At 41.8% G+C, this 22,824-nt stretch overlaps 1 protein-coding gene across 1 annotated transcript in view; it reads right to left on the reverse strand.

The window, feature by feature from the left end:
• Positions 1-2,078: 2,078 nt before the first annotated feature.
• Positions 2,079-22,824, reverse strand: part of Crb1 (crumbs cell polarity complex component 1) — a 209,973-nt gene continuing 189,227 nt past the window's right edge. The window contains exon 12 of the mRNA XM_041649123.1: positions 2,079-2,294. Coding sequence (XP_041505057.1) covers positions 2,079-2,294 — 216 coding nt within the window. The remainder of the gene's footprint in view (positions 2,295-22,824) is intronic.

The raw sequence follows: 22,824 nt of genomic DNA on the forward strand, positions 1-22,824 counted from the left end.
GCTGGCTCAAACTCTAATCTGAAAACTCAGGGAAGCTGAGGTCAGCCTGTTGCTGTGCTGGCGATGTGGATGTGTCTGAGCGGTGGGGAAGGAGAAGCAAGAGATTGAGCTCAGAAAGGAGCAGGGAAGCGAGAGGAGGCAGGAAACAGGAAACCCTTCTGTAGATGCCTGGCTGACATCTGAGACTGGGGAACTGGAGGGACTAGAGGAGGCGATGGCTCATGGGCGAGAATCCAGTGACGCATCAGAGGAAGCAATGGCTCATGGGCGAGAGTCCAGTGACGCGTCATATGACAGCACAATACTGTGGAAAACTGCTAACATGAAAAGAAAAGGGATTTTCTGCAATAATAGTACGTGGGAAGGACAGATTTCTTCTAGATTTAAAGTTTATCTCCACATTTTTAGCTTATGTTGGAAATACATATATTTTATTTATATTAAACTCTAATAGTATTACGCATATTTAAAAACATACATGAGATACAGCCACCACAGGATAGACACTGTACAAATTGAAGATGCAATATTTTCACTTCATAGATGCTTTTGCACACAAGCCCATCTCACTGTGGGGTCCTTACATTTAGGAATCAACACTGTTGGGTGTCACCACAAGTCCTGGAAGGAGAGAGCTTCTTCTTTCAGGCTCGAAGAACAATTTTCTTACTATCTTAGTTTCTGTTTAGGAAATGTCTTGACTTGAAGCATATCTTCATTAAAAAGTAATGACGCTATGTGATTCAGACAAAAGATGTAATTCATCATAATGTTCTCCAACTGTGCTTATAAGTTACTTTAGTTACCTGGAATATCACAGTCAAACAAAACAAACAAACAAACAAAAAAAACACCAAGCAACTGAACAACAACAAAGTCAATCTCAGACAGGAGAACAGGTGTATTTCAATTTTATTTGTTATGGTTGGGTCATATTTTAAATAAGAATTCATCACATGACTGCTTCTAAATCCATAACTGAAGGACCAAAGTTTACTTCTCATTGTGGCACACAATTAGATGTGTGTGTGTGTGTGTGTGTGTGTGTGTGTGTGTGTGAATGGGGTGCATATGGGGGGGTATACCAGGGCGTACATGGAGCGTGGGGGGGTGCGTAGGGTATGGGGGTTGGGTGTATATGTGTGTGTGGTATATGGGTGTGTTGCATGTGCATGGGGTGCTTCAGTGTATGGTGTGTATGTATATATGTATGTTCCCATGTTTGGGTATACATATAAATGTGTGCACATACATGTATAAGCAAGAGATTGACATACAGTGTCTTCTTCACTATTTACTTTTTATAATGAGTCAAGGTCTTTCACCTGACACCAGAACTCACTGACCCTAGCAGTTTAGTCAGCTGTCTCTGTGACCAATGCTATGTCTACCTTCTGAGGCCTAGGATTGCAGGGAAGGGCCACACTTCCCTGGCACTTACGAGGGTAATGGGTGCCCAAACTCCATTTCTCACACTCATTCAACAAGTTCTTATCCAGGGAGCTGTCTGTCTCTCAAGGCCCCATTAGAATCTTTTACCATATGATAAAGGATTCAAAACTGAGCTGAACATGATCAGACACATAAATCCCAGAGTTCAGGAGGCTGAGGGAGGAAGTCCATGTGATTTTGAGGCCAGCTTGGTCTCCTGAGACACTGTCTAAAAACAAAACAAAACAAAAACGAAAACCACCTTTTCTATGAAATAAAAAGAAGAAAGTGAAAATTGTATTGGCTACTAAGCATTTTCTCTGCATTGCCCAGGAAAGAGTTTAAGGTAAAGGTAGCTTCAGGAGCTTTCCTACAATACAGTGTTCTCTGTCTGGAGGCTGTTTTGCTAATTCGGAGGCTGTCATCCATGACACAGAGACACATTTTGTGAATGGCTCACAGAAGCAAACAATGATGCAAGGCAAACCCTTGTGAAGGTCTATAAGGCGATGAGGGAAATCCTTTCCCGGGTCCCAGTGGGATCTGAGCTGTAAGTTAGTAACTCTAGCAATGAAAAACTATCACCCACACAGGGCGAGGTGCTCGCTCATCTTTTTCTGCTCCTTTCTCAGAGGAGCGGCAGGATCTTAGATGAGTCTTTCCAGAGCTGGGGGCGGCATCCGGCTCCACATTTCCACTCGAGGGCCAGCCTTCTCATGACGGCTGGGGCTGTAGGTTCCTTGAGTTGCCCTTTTGTTGGAGGCCATCAGAGAAGCAACAACTGCGAGAAAGAGGATGAAGAACAGGGCCAAGGTCCCTGAGCCGACGGCAGTGAAAATGCCCACGAGCCAGTCGTCAGCCAGCTGCAAGGATCAAAGGGATGATGGTATGAGTTCCAGAGCAAAGATACACATAAGGATACTGGAAGCACCCTGGGACGAAGACCAAGGAGATGGAGCTGGCAACTCTCACTACTGTAACAAGACCAAGGCGTTCCAGACTTTTCTTATTCCTAAATCATGCGTAAATGGTGTCCTACCTAGGCTCTAAGGTCTGCTCCGAGAAAATGTGTGTGAAATATCTGTATTTACTCAGCCTTGTCGTCTCAGTGACTAAATTCCTGCATTTAAAGGGAAAAAGATGAACCCATACACATGCAAAATCATCCTAAATTTATAGGACGCCATCATCCAGTATTTGCTCCTTTCTTTGTCCAAACTTATATAATTGCTTTAAAACCTTCGGGGTGGGGGAAAGAAAGAAGATTAAATTACCTGGGCCTCGTGGAACAGATCCCTAGAGAAGGAAGACTGGTGGGCTACTTCCAAAGGCAGCTTCCACAGTCATTTCGATTCTGATGTGATGTAACAAGTGATGTTTGTAAAATCAACTGGTCCATGCTGAACCCAGACACTAAGCAAAGGAAAGCATCTGGTAGAGCCCTCTTTGGAAGCAGTGGAGTCCTGGGTCCTCCACAGGAAGAGGCATCTCGGGAAGCAGTGGAACCCTGAATCCTCCCAAAGCTTTATTAGCACACAGAAGTTGGTATAATGTCCATTGCAGTGTTTGTCTCTTCGACAAAGTTGCAACCTATTGAATTAGCACTAGGTAACAGGAATCTGTAATTGGGCCGCATAGAAACACCAAGGAGAGCGGCAGTACCATGTAGGTTGTTTAAATGATGTGCTCAGAGAATATTTCCGATAGCGCAAAAGAAGGAGGGAGTTGTTTTTCTTAATAGTTTTTTACTCACTCATCAGCATATATCAATTATGTGGGCTTCTGTGGAGCTAGAATACAAAAAAATACAAAGATATCAAAGCTGAATCTAAATCTCAGTTTCTGTGGACAGGAGAAGAGAACCACATTCACTCATATATACATATAACTACAGAATATTACAAATGTGTATTACAAGTGTCATGGATATTGAGTATAGCCTGTGTGGAGTAAATGTGAAGTGAAGCATATGATTGTTCTCTGAAGGATGAGGTAGCATTCAGCTATTTAAGCAAGAAATTCACTCAAATGAAACCATTTGAATTAATTTTTAAAAGGGGAACTTAAAAATTCTTTAGAATTGAAGAGCCTTCAGTGAGAGCAAAAGTTGTACATAAAGGTATGTCAGAATTGGTGAAAGATGAAACTACAAAGATAAATCCTCTCAAGCAATCCAAATGTCACCCCAAATTCAGTGTTTGTCCAGGGGTCACATCAGAAGCACCAGTGAATGACCTTCCGATAAGAGCTTGGCTTCTCTGGGTCAGCCTGTGTTGTATCAGCTTGACTCCCATAATGAAGGAGGGGACATTGGAGAGAGAGTAAAAAGGGAAGACACAACATGGAAGGAAAGATTCCATTAGTAATGGCAGCATGTGACCCTGATGTAAGCTTAGTGGAAACATAAGAGGTGAGGTAAAAGGATGGGGGGGGGCTGGAGGGGTAAAATCGGAAGCACTCCCCAGCGTGCAAGCCTTGGCAGGATTCCCTGTGGCTGTTAGACAAAGCACTCTTGTGTCTTTTAGGGGAGTAAATGGCCATAGTTCTGGATGAAAGCCACAGGGGTGCGCACCTTCACTCAGGTTGCAGGCAAATCGGTTAGCTTGGGTTTCTTCAGTTTTCTGAATGTCTCTCGATCCTTTTGTGTCACAACAGACACTGATTCCACTGGAGGAGGACCACCTAGACCCTAACACATTATAGGGAGAGGCAGCAGGAAACAATGCTGAGACCTCTTAGTGCCTGCAGTTCTGCGTCCCTTACCTTGGGGTCTGTGAAGCATCAGAGCCTTGTCTGTAGTTCTCTCAGCAGCCTAAGACATGAGGTGAGTGTGTCAAGAGCTCAACCCTGGCTCCCCCTCTGCCACTCTTGGCTGAACACTGATATGGTTAAGAGTTTGGAGAAAGAAGTCAGGGTTTGATTCCTGGCTCAGTCTCTTATTTGTGTGAATATCAGCCATTAATCTCACAGTTGGAGAGTTACTTATTCACCACTAAAGTTGGACATTGCTGTCTCCTTAAAATATGGGATTAAATGCAATACAAAGAGTGTAAACTATAAAAAGCATGGGGATGTGTTCTTAACACATAATCTCGTTAGGAGGCGTTAATCAACTACTGACCATGATCTCCAGTTCTACTGATTTGTAAAAAAATAAACATGAGCACCTTACCCCTTGACCAAGAAGACCATCTAGAAAGCTGAGTTGCCATTCTTGGCCTCCTGTAAATTTTCTGATGAAAGAATCCCCCTGACTCTGTTAAATAGCGACATTTACCATGGGGCTGAAGTGAATGGCATTTTTAAGTTGCCTCGAAGGCTTTTTACTTTTGAGTTTCCATGACTGAAAGGCTACTCTTTGCTCTTCAACCGTTCTTTACAAATATAGATCCCGAGTGGATCTTCTGATAACTCAAATTGCAATAGCACATGAACTCATGAGGGAACTATTAAAGGACCGGACCAGAATCACAGGGACAGGGCATCTTCTAACATCATGCTTGTCAGCATTTCCTAGAAATGGTATATCCAAGTTAAGAGAAGTCAACTGTATAAGATTACTTTCTAAATGATTTTCATCTAATTATAATTGATAATCATATAGCTCCAAAGAAAGAAAAACAGAAAACCAAACAAAAACAAAAACAAGCAAACGAATGACAAAACCAGACTTTTTCAGACCGAGATTTTATACAGTTTTATAAAATTTTATCTTCAATTCTCAAGTTAATATCTTTAAAGTGTACATATTATATATGACTAAGCTCATTATTTTGAACTCCCTACCTTCAGAATAAGATAAATAAATGTTTCATTTCATTCTGAAATTTTTGGCTTAGTTGTGACCAAAGCACCAGGGAGAACATGAAACAATACATACGTTCAAAGGAGCCTTGAAAACATATGAAGCCATAAAGGATTTGTGTGAAAACTTAATCTCACACTTTTAAGGCTCTGGAGGGAAAAACTTGCAAGCTTTGATTGCAAGTGGGGGGATTCATAAATGAATGCTGCCACCACAAAGGTCATTCTCTCAGACTGGATCATATGAAAATGATGCCAGGAGTCCTCCCTTCTTCTTTGGCCTGACTTTACCCTCACCTCTCACCTGACATTTGCCAAGTGATGGCTTGTGGGTTTGCCTCTATCGCCTTGTACTGCCAGTGAAGAGGGAGGATTTCTTTTTTAAATAGGCGCTGTGGTTTAAAAGGGTAGCATTATTTGGCTTCTAGAAAATGATACAGAATGCTACGGATTCCTTCAAATTCTTCTTGAAATTCAGTTACATGTCAGCTAGGTAGGAGCACACAGAGACAGGTGAAGAGGGGAAGTTAAAACATCACTTGATCGAAGATGACGTCACAGCTCCTAGCAGTGAGTTTTGGTGTGTGTGATGTGTGTATTTAACTGTTACACGAATAATTAGAAAATATTATGAGAATTGGTGATTAATATAAAAATCACTTTCAACATGTGTTTCCAAACACCAGTCAGAATATTTATCTGTATCTTCTTATCAAAGGCAATACGAAGGCATTGCTTCAACTCTCTTGCCAAATTAAAATAAAGAGATGAGAATCCAGCTTTAAGACTTGGGAGAGAGCAGTTTTTGGGAATCCCTCTTGCAACAATTAGATCCTCACTCTATGGATGGTGAAACACTCCCACGCAGACCCAAGTCCTTGAACTGTATCTTCTCCACGAGTTGCTAGAGACAGGCGTTTCCATAGTAATGCTGACTGTGGGCCAGAACTTTGTTTGTAAAATTATTATTGTGACAGCTGCCAATTTTTAACCATAATTATACTGTTCACTTTACAGTTTGTTGGGGTGCTGGGGGGAGCGGAATGGGGAGAATGTGCTTGAAGTTTAAAGGAGGAGACTTGGGAACTGTCCTTGAACAGCGTGGAGGGGATTCAGCCTGATTTCCCTTTTACAAAATGGAAGACTCAAGAGAGAATCAACAGTGGCCTCAGAGACCCTGCGCCCCTCTGCCCAAAAGCAGCCCATGGTGGACAGCAAGCAGCAGAAGAGGGCTGAGACTTAAACTGCGCCCACACCTTCATTAGGTGGGTCCTTAAAACTCAGAGCTCTCCCTGGGATTGTTGAGAACATCTAACTGGTGAGGGTCTCCGCCCCCACAGCACTCTGTGAAAATGGAATTGGCGGTCTTCAAAGTCCCTCACGGGAATTTCAAGCCTTTCTCATTAACTCTCACCGCGTCACAATTCTTCCCAGTTTTTATGTTTGAAATCAGGATTATCCAGGAGAAAAAAAAAAACACAAGGTTGAGATGGGACAGTGCAGAGAGACACAAGCTGCAAGGTAGAAGCCTTCCCACGTGTGTTCAGGTCAGGCTCTGCAGACGGGTTTGTAATGGAGGCTGTATGGAAATACCGGAATTTAATGCGAAAAAGAGAGCTGATCTAGCATAAAATTACAATAGCCCGACTATGGCTTGTTTTGTCTTGTGCAGTTTCAGGAAAAGAGCTCATGCTTGCTGGTCTGAGAGCTGCTTGTAGAAAGGGGCACAATTCTTCCTGAACTCAGCGAAGCAAGGTTGTGTATGGGCTTGCCGTGAGCTCTGGACTGTCTGGAGCTGCAGGGCTGAGCACTATGACTGAAACTCTTGTGCTGCTTCCTGCCTCTTTTCTCCTTCAAAAACCAGATTTTAAGCAAAATCTTAAAGCAACTACAAGTCTGAAGAACATGGCTTTCCTATTTTGCTCTCTGGAAACTGGTGGTGTGAACAATATCCTTGTTTGCCTTGGAACCCAAGATCTCGTGAATAAACATTATCTCTCTTCTGCAAAAACCTAGTCCCAACCCTGCAAACTTAGTTTACAGTATGTTTTACAAATTTATTGGCTGAAGATAATAGCTCACCATTTCTTCTGACCTTGGTTGGGGGCTGGCCCACTGTTTCTCATGCAGAAACAGTTTTAAATCTCCCAATGAGCTGATGAGGGAGGTGCGGCTATTTTGTTACCCTTTCAGGGAGTCCTTCCCTTCCCATTTTACCTGCATTTGGCTTTAACTCTCTGAGTGCACAGTGCTGTGGCATCTGTCCACCCTCCATTTTTCCTGTTGCCATGGAACTCTGCCGAGGAGGTAGAGAGGCTCGCCTTACTGTGGTCTTCTTCTCCTCCTTGTTTCCTTCTGCTCCTCAGTACCTGGAACCTTGTCTATCCTGCAGACACGGTCTGATGATGGCCATGTGACAGGAAGGAATAAAGTGCTTGTCCAGCAGCACATCATGAGCAAACATCCAACTTTCTCCTTTGGAGATGTAAATCTAACCAAAACCTCGGCATGTGTTCATTGGGGAAGGAGAGTTTGCTTTGTGGCTCCCAACGAAGAAGAGCAGTAATTACTCCCTGGGGTGCTGGTGGCGGTGGAGTGGCAGAAAAGGAAGGAGCTGACAGAGGTGACTAAGCTGCCAAGAGGACATGAAGAGAGTTGCCTTTGTGATCGCAGACACAGGCTCTTGACTTAGCTTTATTGTTCCTGCCCCTCACAACCCAGGTGACACTAGCAGGAACTGCTATTGAAGATTAAAAAATAAAGAAGCAATGATTTCTGAGATGTGCATTTTTCTTTTCATCTCTGTGAGGCGAGCTATCAAACCATTTACCTTGGTCCGTATAGGGCTTAGAAAAGCTTCCTCTCTCTTTTGCTTGTCTCGAAGCTCCCTTTTAGAAAATGCTTCTGCTGACTCACGCTCTGGAGTGTGTGCTTGGTACGTTATGAGCTCCACCCTGACTTCGTCTCCCTGGTACTCTGTGGTCAGACTCGTCCATAACCAAGTCCTCTGCCACCTTGGCGCTCTTCTTCATTCCCGTAGCCACAAAGCTGGCTTAGTCCATGCTCTCTCTAACCTGGCTGAGTAATTTATCCCCCAGTTGCCTTCTCTTCCACTCAAATTGATAATCATATAGCTCCAAAGAAAGAAAAAAAAGAAAACCAAACAAAAACAAAAACAAGCAAACGAATGACAAAACCAGATTTTTTCAGACCGAGACCCGCGTGGGAGTTAACCCACATCATACCTAAAGCCTAATTTCTCCATTCAGGAGTCCCTGTTAGCATTGTGGGGGGTCACTCTGCACGGCTACAGCCTAGCTGGCACCCGCCTTCACAGCAGAGCATCTCTCTTCGCCTGACACCTCAGCACCAGCAGTCCTCCGCTCCTGCTTTATCAGAGGGCAGGGCATGGCGTTCATCAGCCTTCTCCTTTTAGAACACCTCTTGTCTGTTCTACTGCTCTTTGTGAGTTAGGCAAAACTCTACCCTTCCCGCGACAACCATAAGGAAAGAGGGTCTATTTACTCTGGTACTTTCCAATAATACAAAACACAGCCCTTTGCACAAAGCAGTTACTCTTGACTCACACACTTGCAATGTCGATGCTCTGTTTAATACATTCCTACATTATTTTCACATGCAAGAAGAGTTCTTCAGAATTCATGATATTTAATGGTGGGGTCCCTCCCCCATCTAGCCATGCATTCATTCACTCTTTCACGTTTTTACTGACTGTCTCGTAAGTTGCAGAGATTGTAGAAGACACTGGCGATACAGAACTAAGTTGTGACCACGGTCTGGAGAGCATCCTCACTGCAGTAGCAGTGGGTGTGTGTGCATGGGGGTGGGTCCACAAGCAGTCTGCATGGCGAATGCTGGGCTGGAGGTAGGTACGAAGGGAATTGGGGAAGAAGGTGGAGAATGAGGTGAAGCACTTGAAGCAGAAAGAAGCATCATGACCCTGTTTTTGTTTTTAAAACGAACAAAAAGCATTGCTATGGTACTGGGGTGTTTTGTCCTTGTCTGTGAAACTCGGCTTAAGTTAGACAAGTCCCTCTGCAGAGCCACAAATGCGGAAGTGGAGTGGAGCCGCACCCTATTTGCTAGAAAGGTATCTAGCCACCCTAGGCATGGAACTTCTCACAAACATCACTGGCAGCTCTATTTCCTCGTCCTCCTGAGGTGAAATGTAGCTTCATGTACATCCTCTGCTCGCTCTTTCCTGGTATAAATGACCTGTGCCAGTTATATGAAACACCAGGTTTTATTATACCTGTTGGGTTTGTGTGTGTGTGTTCCAGGAAATCTTCTCTAAAAATGGATTTTCCTCATAGATTACCTCTGCCATAGTATGTAAATTTTAAAAAGTGATCAATAATTGGGCCGATTTGTTTCCTATATAAGCTCAAGAGCAAGGGCATACTCAGTGGTAAGTGAATTTGAAGGGCAGAGCCCTGTCTGCAGAGCGCGACAACAGACAGCTCAATTGATTGTAGCCTGGATTATGGTGGGGGGAGACTAACTAAGGCCATTATTAGGACGACTGTGGAAACCAAAATAGGAGGACTATATGAAAACTTAAATTTCCTAGGTGTGATACCAGTGTAGTTGAAGAAGGAATTGGTTTTTAATAAAATATGTTTGTTGAAATTCTAGGTGAAAAAACGTGAAGCCTGAAACCTACACTGACTGGAAAAATGCATGCATGCAGAGAAAGCTAAACAAAGGCAGCAAACTCTCAAAAGCTTGGTTAACCTTTGTGAAAGCTAATCTGTCCCTGCCACCCCATTCCCTTCTGATTTTCTTTAGGCTTCGTTTCTGCACAGACCCCAAAATTGGAAATGTGATATTTTAAAAATTAATTTTAAAATGGAGATTGTTTCTCCAACATCAGTTCTAATTGCTTCCATTGCCCCATCATTGAATGTTCTAGATCTTGCTTGCCCCTCTGTGATTTCATTACACAATGAATCTCACTCCCACAGATGGCCAATCTTCTGCGCGGTCAGGTGTGGATCACATCCAACGTTAGTTGCATTAGTTGCTGTCTTAGTCTACAACCTATGCCTTGTTCTTTTTCTCATACCTTTCCTTTCTTTCTTTCTTTCTTTCTTTCTCTCTCTTCCAACTCTCCTCAGCAGGCTGAAAGCTGCTGTTAATTCATTCTTTTTACATTGTGCAGAACAACGACAAAAGAGCCCAAATCTCTGGCATCCTCGTGGCTTATCACATATTCCTTCCACAAAGGTAGTCTAGTCTGTGTCATTGTATTTATTGCCCCCAAATCAAAACCAGTTGCCAAAGTAATGAAGGTCTATTGGTTTGTGTTGACTTAATCCATGTCAGAGGAACTGTAGGGGCCTATGAGGATAATTTGACCAGTAAAGGGAGAGCCATAAAAATGATCAAAAAAGCCAATAGATATGCTGAGAACACCAAGCTTATTTTACTGAGGATTTATGGCCAACTTATCAGAAAATTATTTGGTCCAAGTCTACATTCAAATACATCTCTCAGTAATTCAGCAAAGATTCCAAGCCGTAGGAAAAAAGCCCCCTCTAATGAGATAGCCCAGTAAGCCCTAACTTACAGCACATGCCGTTTAATTTTCAACAGTTGTGGGACTGCAGTAAATCCGGCTCTTGAAGCACGAGTCCCACTTACGCTCAGACCTGCAGTAAATTACCAGAGCATGGCCAGCATTGGAGGACAGCCAGCGGCACTGTCCCCTTGATGTATCTTTCTAAGTGTTTGTTAATCAAATCGAGCCTAAATATGGGCCACACCCCAGATGGTAGCAAGTGTCAATTCCTGTGCGTCCCCTCCTAGAATAAGTGGATGTCAAATAGTCAGAATCTGCCACACCGTGTCAGCTTTGCCCCAGGCTCGGCTCTCCAGGTTGGATTTTATTGACCAGAATCAAATTGGCTTCCCCCGGTGTAGGTGATAAAGTATGGCGTCAAGTCACCCATGTAAAATGTATAACTTTAGCTTTGGCAGTCTGTCATTGAAGTCCTTGTTTATATAATCTATTGTGCCATTTAGTCTATTCTTATTTTAAAGAGCAGACAGAGAACTAAAATCCATGCTGCTCGTGTTTCATTGATGGATGTCTATACGTCGTGCCTTCCGTTAAATAACCTTGGCAGTGGCGATTTCCATTGTCACTGTCGACTTCCATCAATTATAAGACTTCTAGTTTTAAGCTCTGCCTTGTGGAAGATGAAGGATGTGCACGACGCTGTAATGGGAAGCTTTTCACAGCACAGACATTGTTTTTCCAAGTTCGAGACTTGCATCTGCAGGGAGGACACTGTTGGGCAGAGAGGTGGGGTAGGCCTGCATTCCCAGTCAGCAAGGATAGAAAGCTTCACATTATCAGAATTTTAATTTTAAGAAAAATTGTATTTAGTTCTGGAACTAAAGAGTAATTTCCCAAAGTTGGGATATCAAGGTGGTAAAGTCTAAAATTGGCAGAATTTTTTTTTAAAAAAGTCATGTTTGTCTTACTAACAGTTTGCCTCGATGTCTGCACAGTGGAGAACATAAACTGTTTGCATTAGCACCGAGGAATCAAAAGCATTTCTTTTTGGAGAGTACCAAAGGCAAAATCTAACAGTATTTCCTATGAGCTTAAAAATATTGCCAAATCATAACTGGTCTTTCTTTGTCTGTAAATTTAAAACAGAATATAATAGCCTATTATGAAATTAGATTTGATAATGTAGCTTAAATTATTATTTGACATTTAAGGGTCTTCAAGACTATAAGATATGTACAGCCGTTAGAATATTCAAAACGTCTCCATTACTTTTGAGATGCTATCTCTGAGACTTGATCGATAAGGGACAGGACACAGAAGACCCTTGTTCCTCTGTGACAGCATGTCCAGGACAAACCCAAGTAAACACCTCTTTACCCCTGATTAATTTTCAAGGGCTGCTTCAATAAAATGAAGATCATAGGCTCTGTCTCCTACTCAGCTGAGGTCTATTTAAGGGGATTAAATAACACACCTAAGGCCTTCATCATATGTTGCTGATACAGTTTGCTAGAAATGTCTCAAAACATAGGATTTTCTTTCGGGATAAGTTTATTGTTAAAAGCATCTTTTCCCGTTTGTGGCATGCCAACATTGTGTCCCCCTTCCCCCCAGAATCTTAAAATAATTGTTTTTTTAAAAAAAAGAATATTTCCTTTCTGTTGTTAAATAATCTGAAATCTGGGATGGGGGGATTTTTTTTTTTTGTATTCTTAACTACCCCAAAGGGACTTAGAATCAATTCATGCTCTGAGAAATTCCCATAGCTTAGATCACACCTCTTTACCCCTTTAGAAAGTGTTTCCCTTGGGTCTGTAACTTTTCTAATCGATTGCCGTTTAGACTGTGCGTCTAGGGAATGTGGCTGAGCTAGAAACCCCCTGGAAGAAATCCGTGATTAGTCACCGGGTTTGAAAAATCCTTCCCAGTCCTGTTTACCAGGACACATGCCAATTCTCTGAACGTGCTGGGAGCTCGCGTTCTTCTCAGGGTCATTCTGCCTGCACAGCACAGATTAAACACACAGCCTTGGTGTTGTCAGTGTGGGGAGGAGGAGGCACATTGACATTCCACTGACAACTCTGGGTGTAAAAGGAAGCCATCTGCAGGGGCGTGGCTGCAGCTTCCACCGGAGAAAGTGAGCCACAAAACGGCCCAGCTCAATTCCCTGTTCTTCCCGCGGTGGACCTGAGCAGACCCCATTAAGATGGAAAGAAAGCTTTTACTCTTCATTGATTTCAGTAGCTGTTCCTCTCTCACTCAGTTTCATCGTCCACTTTTACTGATACCTGCTACTACTGTAAGGGTTATTTTCTTAGTTTCAGGAGCCTAGGCTATGCATGTCATCTTTACTATAAAAATCACAGCTACATCTTTGGTTACCAGTGCATTTGGGCCAGATGATTCGTCTTTCCAACATACAGCTCATTTTTGACTGTGGAATTACCTGTGAAGTACTTCAGAAGGTGGTGAATGGGGGGTGGGCACTAATTACACACTAAGCATTTAATATATTCCGGCATTTTTGAATATATTCCATCTCATTTGAATTTTCACAATTTAGTAATATACAGACTGTTTAAAAAGGTGATTTAAACAGTCTATCCAGAGTTACACAGCTGGCAATCTGAAAAATTTCTTATTCAAATCACAGAGTGCGTTCAATCACACACAGCTGCATCCTCTGTAGGAAAGTGAATGCAGCCTAAAGCTACCCTGTAATTTCAGCTGTTAGCAGTGCTTGGCATGGCTACCTGGTGGCAGGGTTGCTTTATATTTCAAGTTTCTCTTCGTTGTGTACTTTTTTTAGTTGGTCATGCTTCCTGGCTTGTCAGTTTTTACTTAATTCTTTTAGGGATTTACATGGGAGCACAAGCTTCAGTAGAACAGGCTGGTGGGTGGGAGGGTTTTGTTGCTGAGTTCTAGGAAGGTGCCGAGTGCACGGTTGATGGCTGAGAAGTAAGGTGTTCACAGTGTGTGTGTGTGTGTGTGTGTGTGTGTGTGTGTGGTGTGTGTGTTCGCAAAAGCTGAAATATTAGCAGCGGAATAAAGAAAGGGACCTGTCATTCACAACTTTCAGTGCTATGCTTTTAACACCCAGCACGTCTATCAAGAAACAAAACAGCTCAACAATGCAGAGAAACCTCCTAGGGTTGCAGCTTGTAGACAGCAGCCATGTGCTACTCTCCAGTCTTAACCCAGTATAGCAGGCGGTGATTAGGAAGGTAGCTGTTCCAGTGTTTCACAGTGTCAGGAAACAAAGTAGCAAGCCATCAGCTCCCTTTTTAGGTGCAGCACTCAGATTGCAGCCATATATTGCTTCCAACTGTAAATACTAACCGGGAAGCATAGAAAGAGATCTTCACCGGCTATGGCTGCCTGAGCTCAGCATATTACATGCCACCCTGGCACTGTTTGCTGAGCTGCAGATAATTGTACGTCTTGTTCACAAGTTACTCTGTGTTTTCACTCCATCAGCAGGTTCCTGAATCCATGCCGATGGTAGGTTTGACTACCATCAGCATAATTTGACTTTGATGGAAAGTTTGAAATGTATGCATAATTAAAAATTATACATCTCTTTCCTAATCTCCCAAGAAAGGTAATTAATCCTCTTGGATGTCATAGCATTCATACCTGGCTCTGCAAAACACATGGTTCCTTTGCCTCTGATTGCCTACAGTGCTTTACTATGGTTTTAGGACAAAGAGGTACATTTTTAGGGAAAATGAAACGTGCCTTTGACACTTGACCCATTGTGGAAAAGATTTAAGGTTTCCAAGATCATGGGAGAAGGGCAGTGCTGTTATATTCCCTTTGAGACACTACAGAGTTTCAAAACCATTATAGAGTAGCTCCCATTTTATTATAACCGGAATGTTAAAGGAGACTGGAATATTATTTATGGGGAAACACACATACATTTCATTGCATGTAAAGTAGATAAGTCTTATTATTTATAAAATATGTAAAGTATACAAGTGTTATTGAGCATGTATGGTCTAGAAGCAGTATTATTCATCAAGTGTATAAAGTATGTAAAATGTGAATTGATTGGATAAGGAGGTGAGCACAGTGCTTCTTACAGCACATTTAAACAGCCTATTGTGATACCAAGTTGTTGCCATTGAAAGACTTTAAAAAAAGTTATCCTGTACTTGGTGTATAACTTTTATAATTGTTCATTAACTTGATTATTTTATAAAGAATGAGTCTTTATTTGGATATTTTCTACTTGGAAATACAGATGTCTATTTCTTAAAACCTAGAGAAACTCCATTTAGATATTAGTTTTGTCATCTATAAAATCAAGTATTTGTACTATCAATTACAGAAGATTTTAGGAAGAGATATTTATTTTTATATTCTTTAGAAAAATCTTTTTCATTTCTTGGCATGCATGTGCAAATTGGTTTCTTATGCTTCAGCAGGATAGAAAATAAAGCAATGTATAAACAAATATCTTAGTCCTCATAGATGCTTTGCCTTGAATCTTCTACAATTATTTAATCCACAATGTAAGAACTTTCATTTATTTGCTCTTAAATTCACGACAGAAAAAAAATCAATGAGAAAATATTTAAATAAAGTCTGATATAGCCAAAAAAAAAAAAAGTTATCCTGTATTGACTCAAGGAAGAAGCATCAGATGCGTAAAATGTTAAGGGTCTAACTGTTTTATTCATAAGAAAACACTTAAATTTCTTTAGGAAAAGTCTGAATTCTTCTCTCTCCTGGGTTTCTAAATTTGTGTCACAGAACACTCTTGATATTTTCAAGATCCATAGGAAGCAATATTTGGAAAGCTATAGCAAACAACGCAGTCTTGAAGGAAATAATTTATTGGCACCCAGGCTGGCCTTGAATTCTTGTCCCTCCACATTCAGCCTCTTAAATACTGAGGTTGTAGACATGCCCCATGCTTGACTAGCCTATTTTCTAGTTCTTTCTGGTCATGTCACTTTGAGGCCGTGCTCCTCATGCTGCTTTACAGTCTTTCAGATTGCTCTGGACTGAATTGACAAATGAGGCGGCTTTGCAAACCCAAGTGGCACTTCCCAGCATACACAAAGAGCTGAGCCCGATACCCTGGGAGAAGCTCTCTGTGCTTGCCAGGCAAAGGAGAGGGCTTATCTTTGTACAAGACCAGATCCAGTGCTACCTCTGAACCAAGACTAATTATGACTAAAATCTGAACTCCTGAGGTGGACAAATGTGACAAGGGAGCAGGATAGATGATGGTGTCTTTGCTGTCCTCTGGACTCACCAATGGTGCTATGTGTACTGATCCTCAGACTTGGGCCAGTTACTCACAAAACTCATACATGGCTCTTCGGGCACATAACATCTCCCAGCTCAGCCTGTCTGGGCGCTGGGACCGAATCCTTTGGGCAACCGGGCGGGCGGGAGGTCCTTTGTTTCAATAGCCTGTCTGCAGCAAGCAAGGTAGGTGCTTTGTCTATGAGCTACCCAACCAGCAAGGCGATCTGATCTCGGCACCAGGAGAGCCATCATTGGGGTGAGTTTCGGACCTGCAGCAGCAGCCCGGGCCCCGGAACTCAGACGTTCCTCATCCCCTGCTATAGTTCCTGGCCTTCCTGCAGGGCCTATACCCCTCCATACTGCCTGTCTCTTCCTATCCCACCCAGCTTGCATCCAGAACCCTCCCCCCTTCTGCCTCCCTTCCCTCTTCGGGCACATAACATCTCCCAGCTCAGCCTGTCTAGGCGCTGGGACTGAATCCTTTGGGCAACTGGTGGGCAGGAGGTCCTTTGTTTCAATAGCCTGCCTGCAGCAAGCAAGGTAGGTGTTTTGTTTACGAGCCACCCAACCAGCACGGAGATCTGATCTCAGCACCAGGAGAGCCATCATTGGGAGCTACCCAACCAGCACGGAGATCTGATCTTGGCACCAGGAAAGACATCACTGGAGCACCAGGAGAGCCATCACTGGGAAGATACATCAGTAGGCAAGGAGACCTGATCCTGTAAAAGAAGATCCATAGGGGAGCATGCAGAGGAAGAGATGGGCAGGCGCCAATGCAAGAATTCACCCAACAATCTGAAAAACAACATGAAATCACCAGAACCCAGCGACTTCACAACATGTGGACATGAACACCTTAATCAAGAAGAAGTAGAAAAAAAATTGACTTTATGAAAGTGTTTGATGCCCTTAAACAGCATGTAAATAATGCCCTTAAAGAAATGGATGAGAAGTATAACAGAAAGTTTGAAGAATTGAATAAATCAGTGAATGATACCCTAGGAAACCAAGGAAAAACAATCAAACAGATAATGGAAACAGTTCAAGACTTGAAAACTGAAATGGAGGCAAAGAAGAAAACACATGGCTGGACATGGAAAATCTAGGTAAACGAATAGAGACTACAGAAACAAGCATAACCAACAGAATACAAGAGATAGAAGAAAGAATCTCAGATTCTGAAGATACCATAGAGAAAATAAACACACTGATCAAAGAAAACAGCAAGTCCAACAAACTCTCATCACAAAATATTCGGGAAATATGGGACACAATAAAAAGACCAAACCTAAGAATTATAGGAGTAGAAGAAGGAGAAGAAGTGCAGCTCAACGGTCCAGAAAATATATTTAATAAAATTATAGAAGAAAACTTTCCCAACCTAAAGAAAGATATACCTATGAAGGTTCAAGAAGCATACAGAACACCAAATAGGCTGGATCAAAAAAAAAATCATTCCCTCGCCATATAATAATCAAAACACAAAGCATACAGAATAAAGAAAGAATATTAAGAGCTGCAAAGGAAAAAGGCCAAGTTACTTATAAAGGTAAACCTATCAGACTTACACCTGACTTCTCTTTGGAAACCATGAAAGCCAGAAGGTCCTGGATAGATGTACTTCAGAAACTAAGAGAACATGGATGCAAGCCCAGACTACTATACCCTGCCAAGCTTTCATTCACTATAAATGGAGAAAACAAAATTTTCCAGGATAAAAACAAATTTAAACAATACATATCCACAAATCCAGCCTTACAGAAAGTAATAGAAGGAAAATCTCTAACCAAGGAGTTCAACAATGACCACAATAACTCAGACATCTAGAGACCCTTCACCAGCACAACTCAAAGAAGGGAAACACACAAACTCTACTACTAAAAAAGTGACCGGAGTTAACAACCACTGGTCATTAATATCACTTAATGTCAATGGACTCAACTCACCTATAAAAAGGCATAGGCTAAGAGATTGGATACGAAAACAGGATCCAACATTCTGCTGTTTACAAGAAACACACCTCAACCACAAAGACAGGCACCTACTCAGAGTAAAGGGCTGGGAAAAGGCTTATCAAGCAAATGGACCTAAGAAACAAGCAGGTGTGGCTATACTAATTTCTAACAAAGTTGACTTCAAACTAAAATCAATCAGAAAAGATAGAGAGGGACATTTTATACTCATAACAGGAACAATTCATCAGGATGAAGTCTCAATCCTGAATATCTATGCCCCCAATATAAAAGCACACACATACATAAAAGAAACATTACTAAAACTCAAGGCAGCCATCAAACCACACACACTAATAGTAGGAGACTTCAACACTTCTCTCTCACCAATGGACAGGTCAATCAGACAGAAAACTAACAGAGAAATAAGGGAATTAATGGAGGTAATGAATCAAATGGACTTAACAGACATCTATAGAACATTCCACCCAAATAGGAAATAATTTACCTTCTTCTCTGCAGCTCATGGAACCTTCTCGAAAAATGACCACATACTCGGTAACAAAGCAAACTTCCACAGTTACAAAAAAAATATTAGTAACCACCTGTGTCTTATTGGATCACCATGGATTAAAGTTAGAATTCAACAAGAATCCTACCCCCAGAAAGCCTACAAAATCATTGAAACTGAACAGTCAACTAGTGAACCATACCTGGATTAAGGAAGAAATAAAGAAAGAAATTAAAGTCTTTTTTGAATTCAATGAAAATAAAGAAACAACATACTCAAACTTATGGGACGCTATGAAAGCAGTCCTAAGAGGAAAGTTCATAGCACTAAGTGCCCACTTAAAGAAAACAGAGAAAGCACACATTAGAGACTTAACAGCCCACTTGAAAGCTCTAGAAAGAAAATAAGCAGACTCACCTAGGAGGAGTAGAAGATTGGAAATAATCAAACTGAGGGCTGAAATCAACAAAATAGAAACACAGAAAACAATACAAAGGATCAATGAAACAAAAAGCTGGTTCCTGTAGAAAATCAACAAGATTGATAAACCACTATCCAAACTAATCAAACGGCAGAGAGAAAATATGCAAATTAATAAGATCAGAAATGAAAAGGGAGACATAACCACAGACACAGAGGAAATTCAGAGAATCATTAGATCTTAATACAAAAGCCTGTATGCCACAAAATTGGAAAATGTAAAAGAAATGGACACTTTTTTAGATAAATACCATTTACCAAAGTTAAACCAAGACCAGATGAACAATCTAAAAAGACCTGTTAGTCGCAAAGAATTAGAAGCTGTTATCAAAAACCTCCCTACCAAAAAAAGCCCAGGACCAGATGGTTTCAATGTGGAATTCTACCAGATCTTCGAAGAAGACCTAATACCTATACTCCTTAATGTTTTTCACAATATAGAAACAGAAAAGTCATTGCCAAATTCCTTTTATGAACCTACAGTTACTCTGATACCAAAACCACACAAAGACTCAACCAAGAAAGAGAATAATAGGCTAATCTCACTCATGAACATCGATGCAAAAATCCTCAACAAAATACTGGCAAACCGAATCCAAGAACACATTAGAAAAATTATCCATTATGATCAAGTAGGCTTCATCCCAGTGATGCAGGGCTGGTTCAACATATGAAAATCTATCAATATAATCAATCATATAAATAAACTGAAAGAAAAAATCAGCATCATTAGATGCTGAAAAAGCATTTGACAAAATTCAACATCCCTTTATGACAAAAGTCTTGGAGAGATTAGGGATACAAGGGTCATACCTAAATATAATAAAAGCTATTTACAGCAAGCCGACAGCTACCATCAAATTAAACGGAGAGAAACTCAAAGCTATCCCACTAAAATCAGGAACACGACAAGGCTCTCTCCATACCTCTTTAATATAGTGTTTGACGTTTTAGCAATAGCAATAAGACAACATAAGGGGATCAAGGGGATTCGAATTGGAAAGGAAGAAGTTAAACTTTCGTTATTTGCAGATGATAATGACAGTGTATATAAGCGACCCCCAAAACTCCACCAAAGAACTCCTACAGCTGATAAACACCTTTAGTAATGTGGCAGGATACAAGATCAACTCCAAAAAATCAGTCGCCCTATTATACACAAAGGATATGGAAGCAGAGAGGGAAATCAGAGAAGCTTCACCTTTCACAATAGCCACAAACAGCATAAAATATCTTGGGGTAACTCTAACCAAGGAAGTGAAAGATCTATTTGACAAGAAAGTTAAGGCATTGAAGAAAGAAATTCAAGAGGATACCAGAAAATGGAAAGATCTCCCTTGCTCTTGGATTGGGAGGATCAACATAGTAAAAATGGCAATTCTACCAAAGGCAATTTATAGATTCAATGCAATCCCCATCAAGGTCCCATCAAAATTCTGCATAGATCTTGAGAGGACAATAATCAACTTCATATGGAAAAAGAAAAACCCAGGATAGCCAAAACAATCCTATAAAATAAAGGAACTTCTGGAGGCATTACCATCCCTGACTTCAAACTCTATTACAGAGCTACAGTAATGAAAACAGCATGGTACTGCCTGGCATAAAAACAGAGAAGTTGACCAATGGAATCGTATAGAAGACCCGGATTTTAACCCACAAACCTATGAACACCTCATTTTCGATAAAGGAGCTAAAAGTATACAATGGAAGAAAGAGAGCATCTTCAGCAAATGGTGCTGGCACAACTGGATGTCAACCTATAGAAGAATGAAAATACACCCATATCTATCACCATGCACAAAAGCCAAGTCCAAATGGATCAAAGACCTCAATATCAATCTGAACACACTGAACCTGATAGAAGATAAAGTGGGAAGTACCCTACAACATATGGCCACAGGAGATCGCTTCCTATGTATAACCCCTGCAGCACAGACATTAAAGGCAACATTGAATAAATGGGACCTCCTGAGACTGAGAAGCTTCTGTAAAGCAAAGGACACTGTCACTAAGACAAAAAGACAACCTACTGACTGGGAGAAGATCCTCACCAACCCCACAACAGACAAAGGTCTGATCTCCAAAATATATAAAGAACTCAAGAAACTAGACTGTAAAATGCTAAATAACCCAATTAAAAAATGGGGCACTGAACTGAACAGAGAATTCTCAACAGAAGAAGTTCAAATGGCCAAAAGACACTTATGGTCATGCTCAACCTCCTTAGCGATCAGGGAAATGCAAATCAAAACAACTATGAGATATCATCTTATACCTGTCAGAATGGCTAAAATCAAAAACACCAATGATAGCCTTTGCTGGAGAGGTTGTGGAGTAAGGGGTACCGTCATCCATTGCTGGTGGGAATGCAAACTTGTGCTACCACTTTGGAAATCAGTGTGGCAATTTCTCAGGAAATTTGGGATCAACTTACCCCTGGACCCAGCAATACCACTCTTGGGAATATACCCAAGAGAATGCCCTATGATATGACAAAAGCATTTGTTCAACTATGTTCATAGCAGCATTATTTGTAATAGCCAGAAACTGGAAACAACCTAGATGTCCTTCAATGGAAAAATGGATGAAGAAAGTGTGGAATATATACACATTAGAGTACTACTCTGTGGTAAAAAAAACAATGACTTCTCGAATTTTGCATGCAAATGGATGGAAGTAGAAAACACTATCCTGAGTGAGGTAACCCAGACCCAAAAATATGAACATGGGATGTACTCACTCATAATTGGTTTCTAGCCATAAATAAAGGTCACTGAGCCTGTAATTTGTGATCCTAAAGAAGCTAAATAAGAAGGTGAACCCAAAAAGAAACATATAGTTATTCTCCTGGCTATGGGAAGTAGACAAGATTGCCGGGCAAAAACTGGGATTTTGGGGGTGGGGCAGGATGGGGGTAAGGGGAGAGGGGGAGAGAAAAATGAGAAGGGGAGGATGTGGGGAACTTGGGGAAACGGGATGATTGGGATATAGGAGGGTTGGATAGGGGAGCAGGGAAGCACATATCTTAGTTAAGGGAGCCACCTTAGGGTTGGCAAGGGACTTGAACCTAGAGTGGCTCCCAGGTGCCCAGGGCAATGTCCCCAGTTCGTTCCTTGGGCAGCTGAGGAAAGGGAACCTGAAATGACCCTATCTTATAGCCATACTGATGAATATCTTACATATCACCATAGAACCTTCATCTGGCGATGGATGGAAATAGAGACAGAGATCCACACTGGAGCACCAGACGAGCTCCCAAGGTCCCAATGAGAAGCAGAAGGAGGAGGAACATGAGCAAGGAAGTCAGGACCACGAGGGGTGCACCCACCCACTGAGACAGTGGGGCTGAACTATTGGGAGCTCACCCAGGGCAGCTGGTCTGTGACTGAAAAAGCATGGGATAAAACCGGACTCTCTGAATGTGGTGGACAATGAGGGCTGATGAGAAGCCAAGGACAATGGCACGGGGTTTTGATCCTACTTCATGTTCTGGCTTTGTGGGAGCCTAGCCAGTTAGGATGTTCACCTTCCTAGACCTGGATGGAGGAGGGAGGACCTTGGATTTTCCAAGGGGCAGGGAACCCTGAAGGCTCTTTGGACTGGAGAGGGAGGAGGAGAAAAGTGGGGGGAGGGGAGAGGGACGGGAGGAGGGGGAGGGAAATGGGAGGCTGGGAGGAGGCGGAAATTTTTTTTTCAATAAATAAAACTCACACATGTAAGCAGCATCTATGTATGTGACCCTCTTTCCACCCGTATCAGAATGCCACTTCAACGCAAGCCGTTTTTCCATCAGAAGAAGGCTGACTGTCCTCCCTGGCCAGGGTAGGATCCCGTGT

The sequence above is a fragment of the Microtus oregoni genome, unplaced genomic scaffold (genome assembly GCF_018167655.1).
Source record: "Microtus oregoni isolate MIOR12 unplaced genomic scaffold, Mior012 000003F_ref0000135, whole genome shotgun sequence".
Taxonomy (NCBI): domain Eukaryota; kingdom Metazoa; phylum Chordata; class Mammalia; order Rodentia; family Cricetidae; genus Microtus; species Microtus oregoni.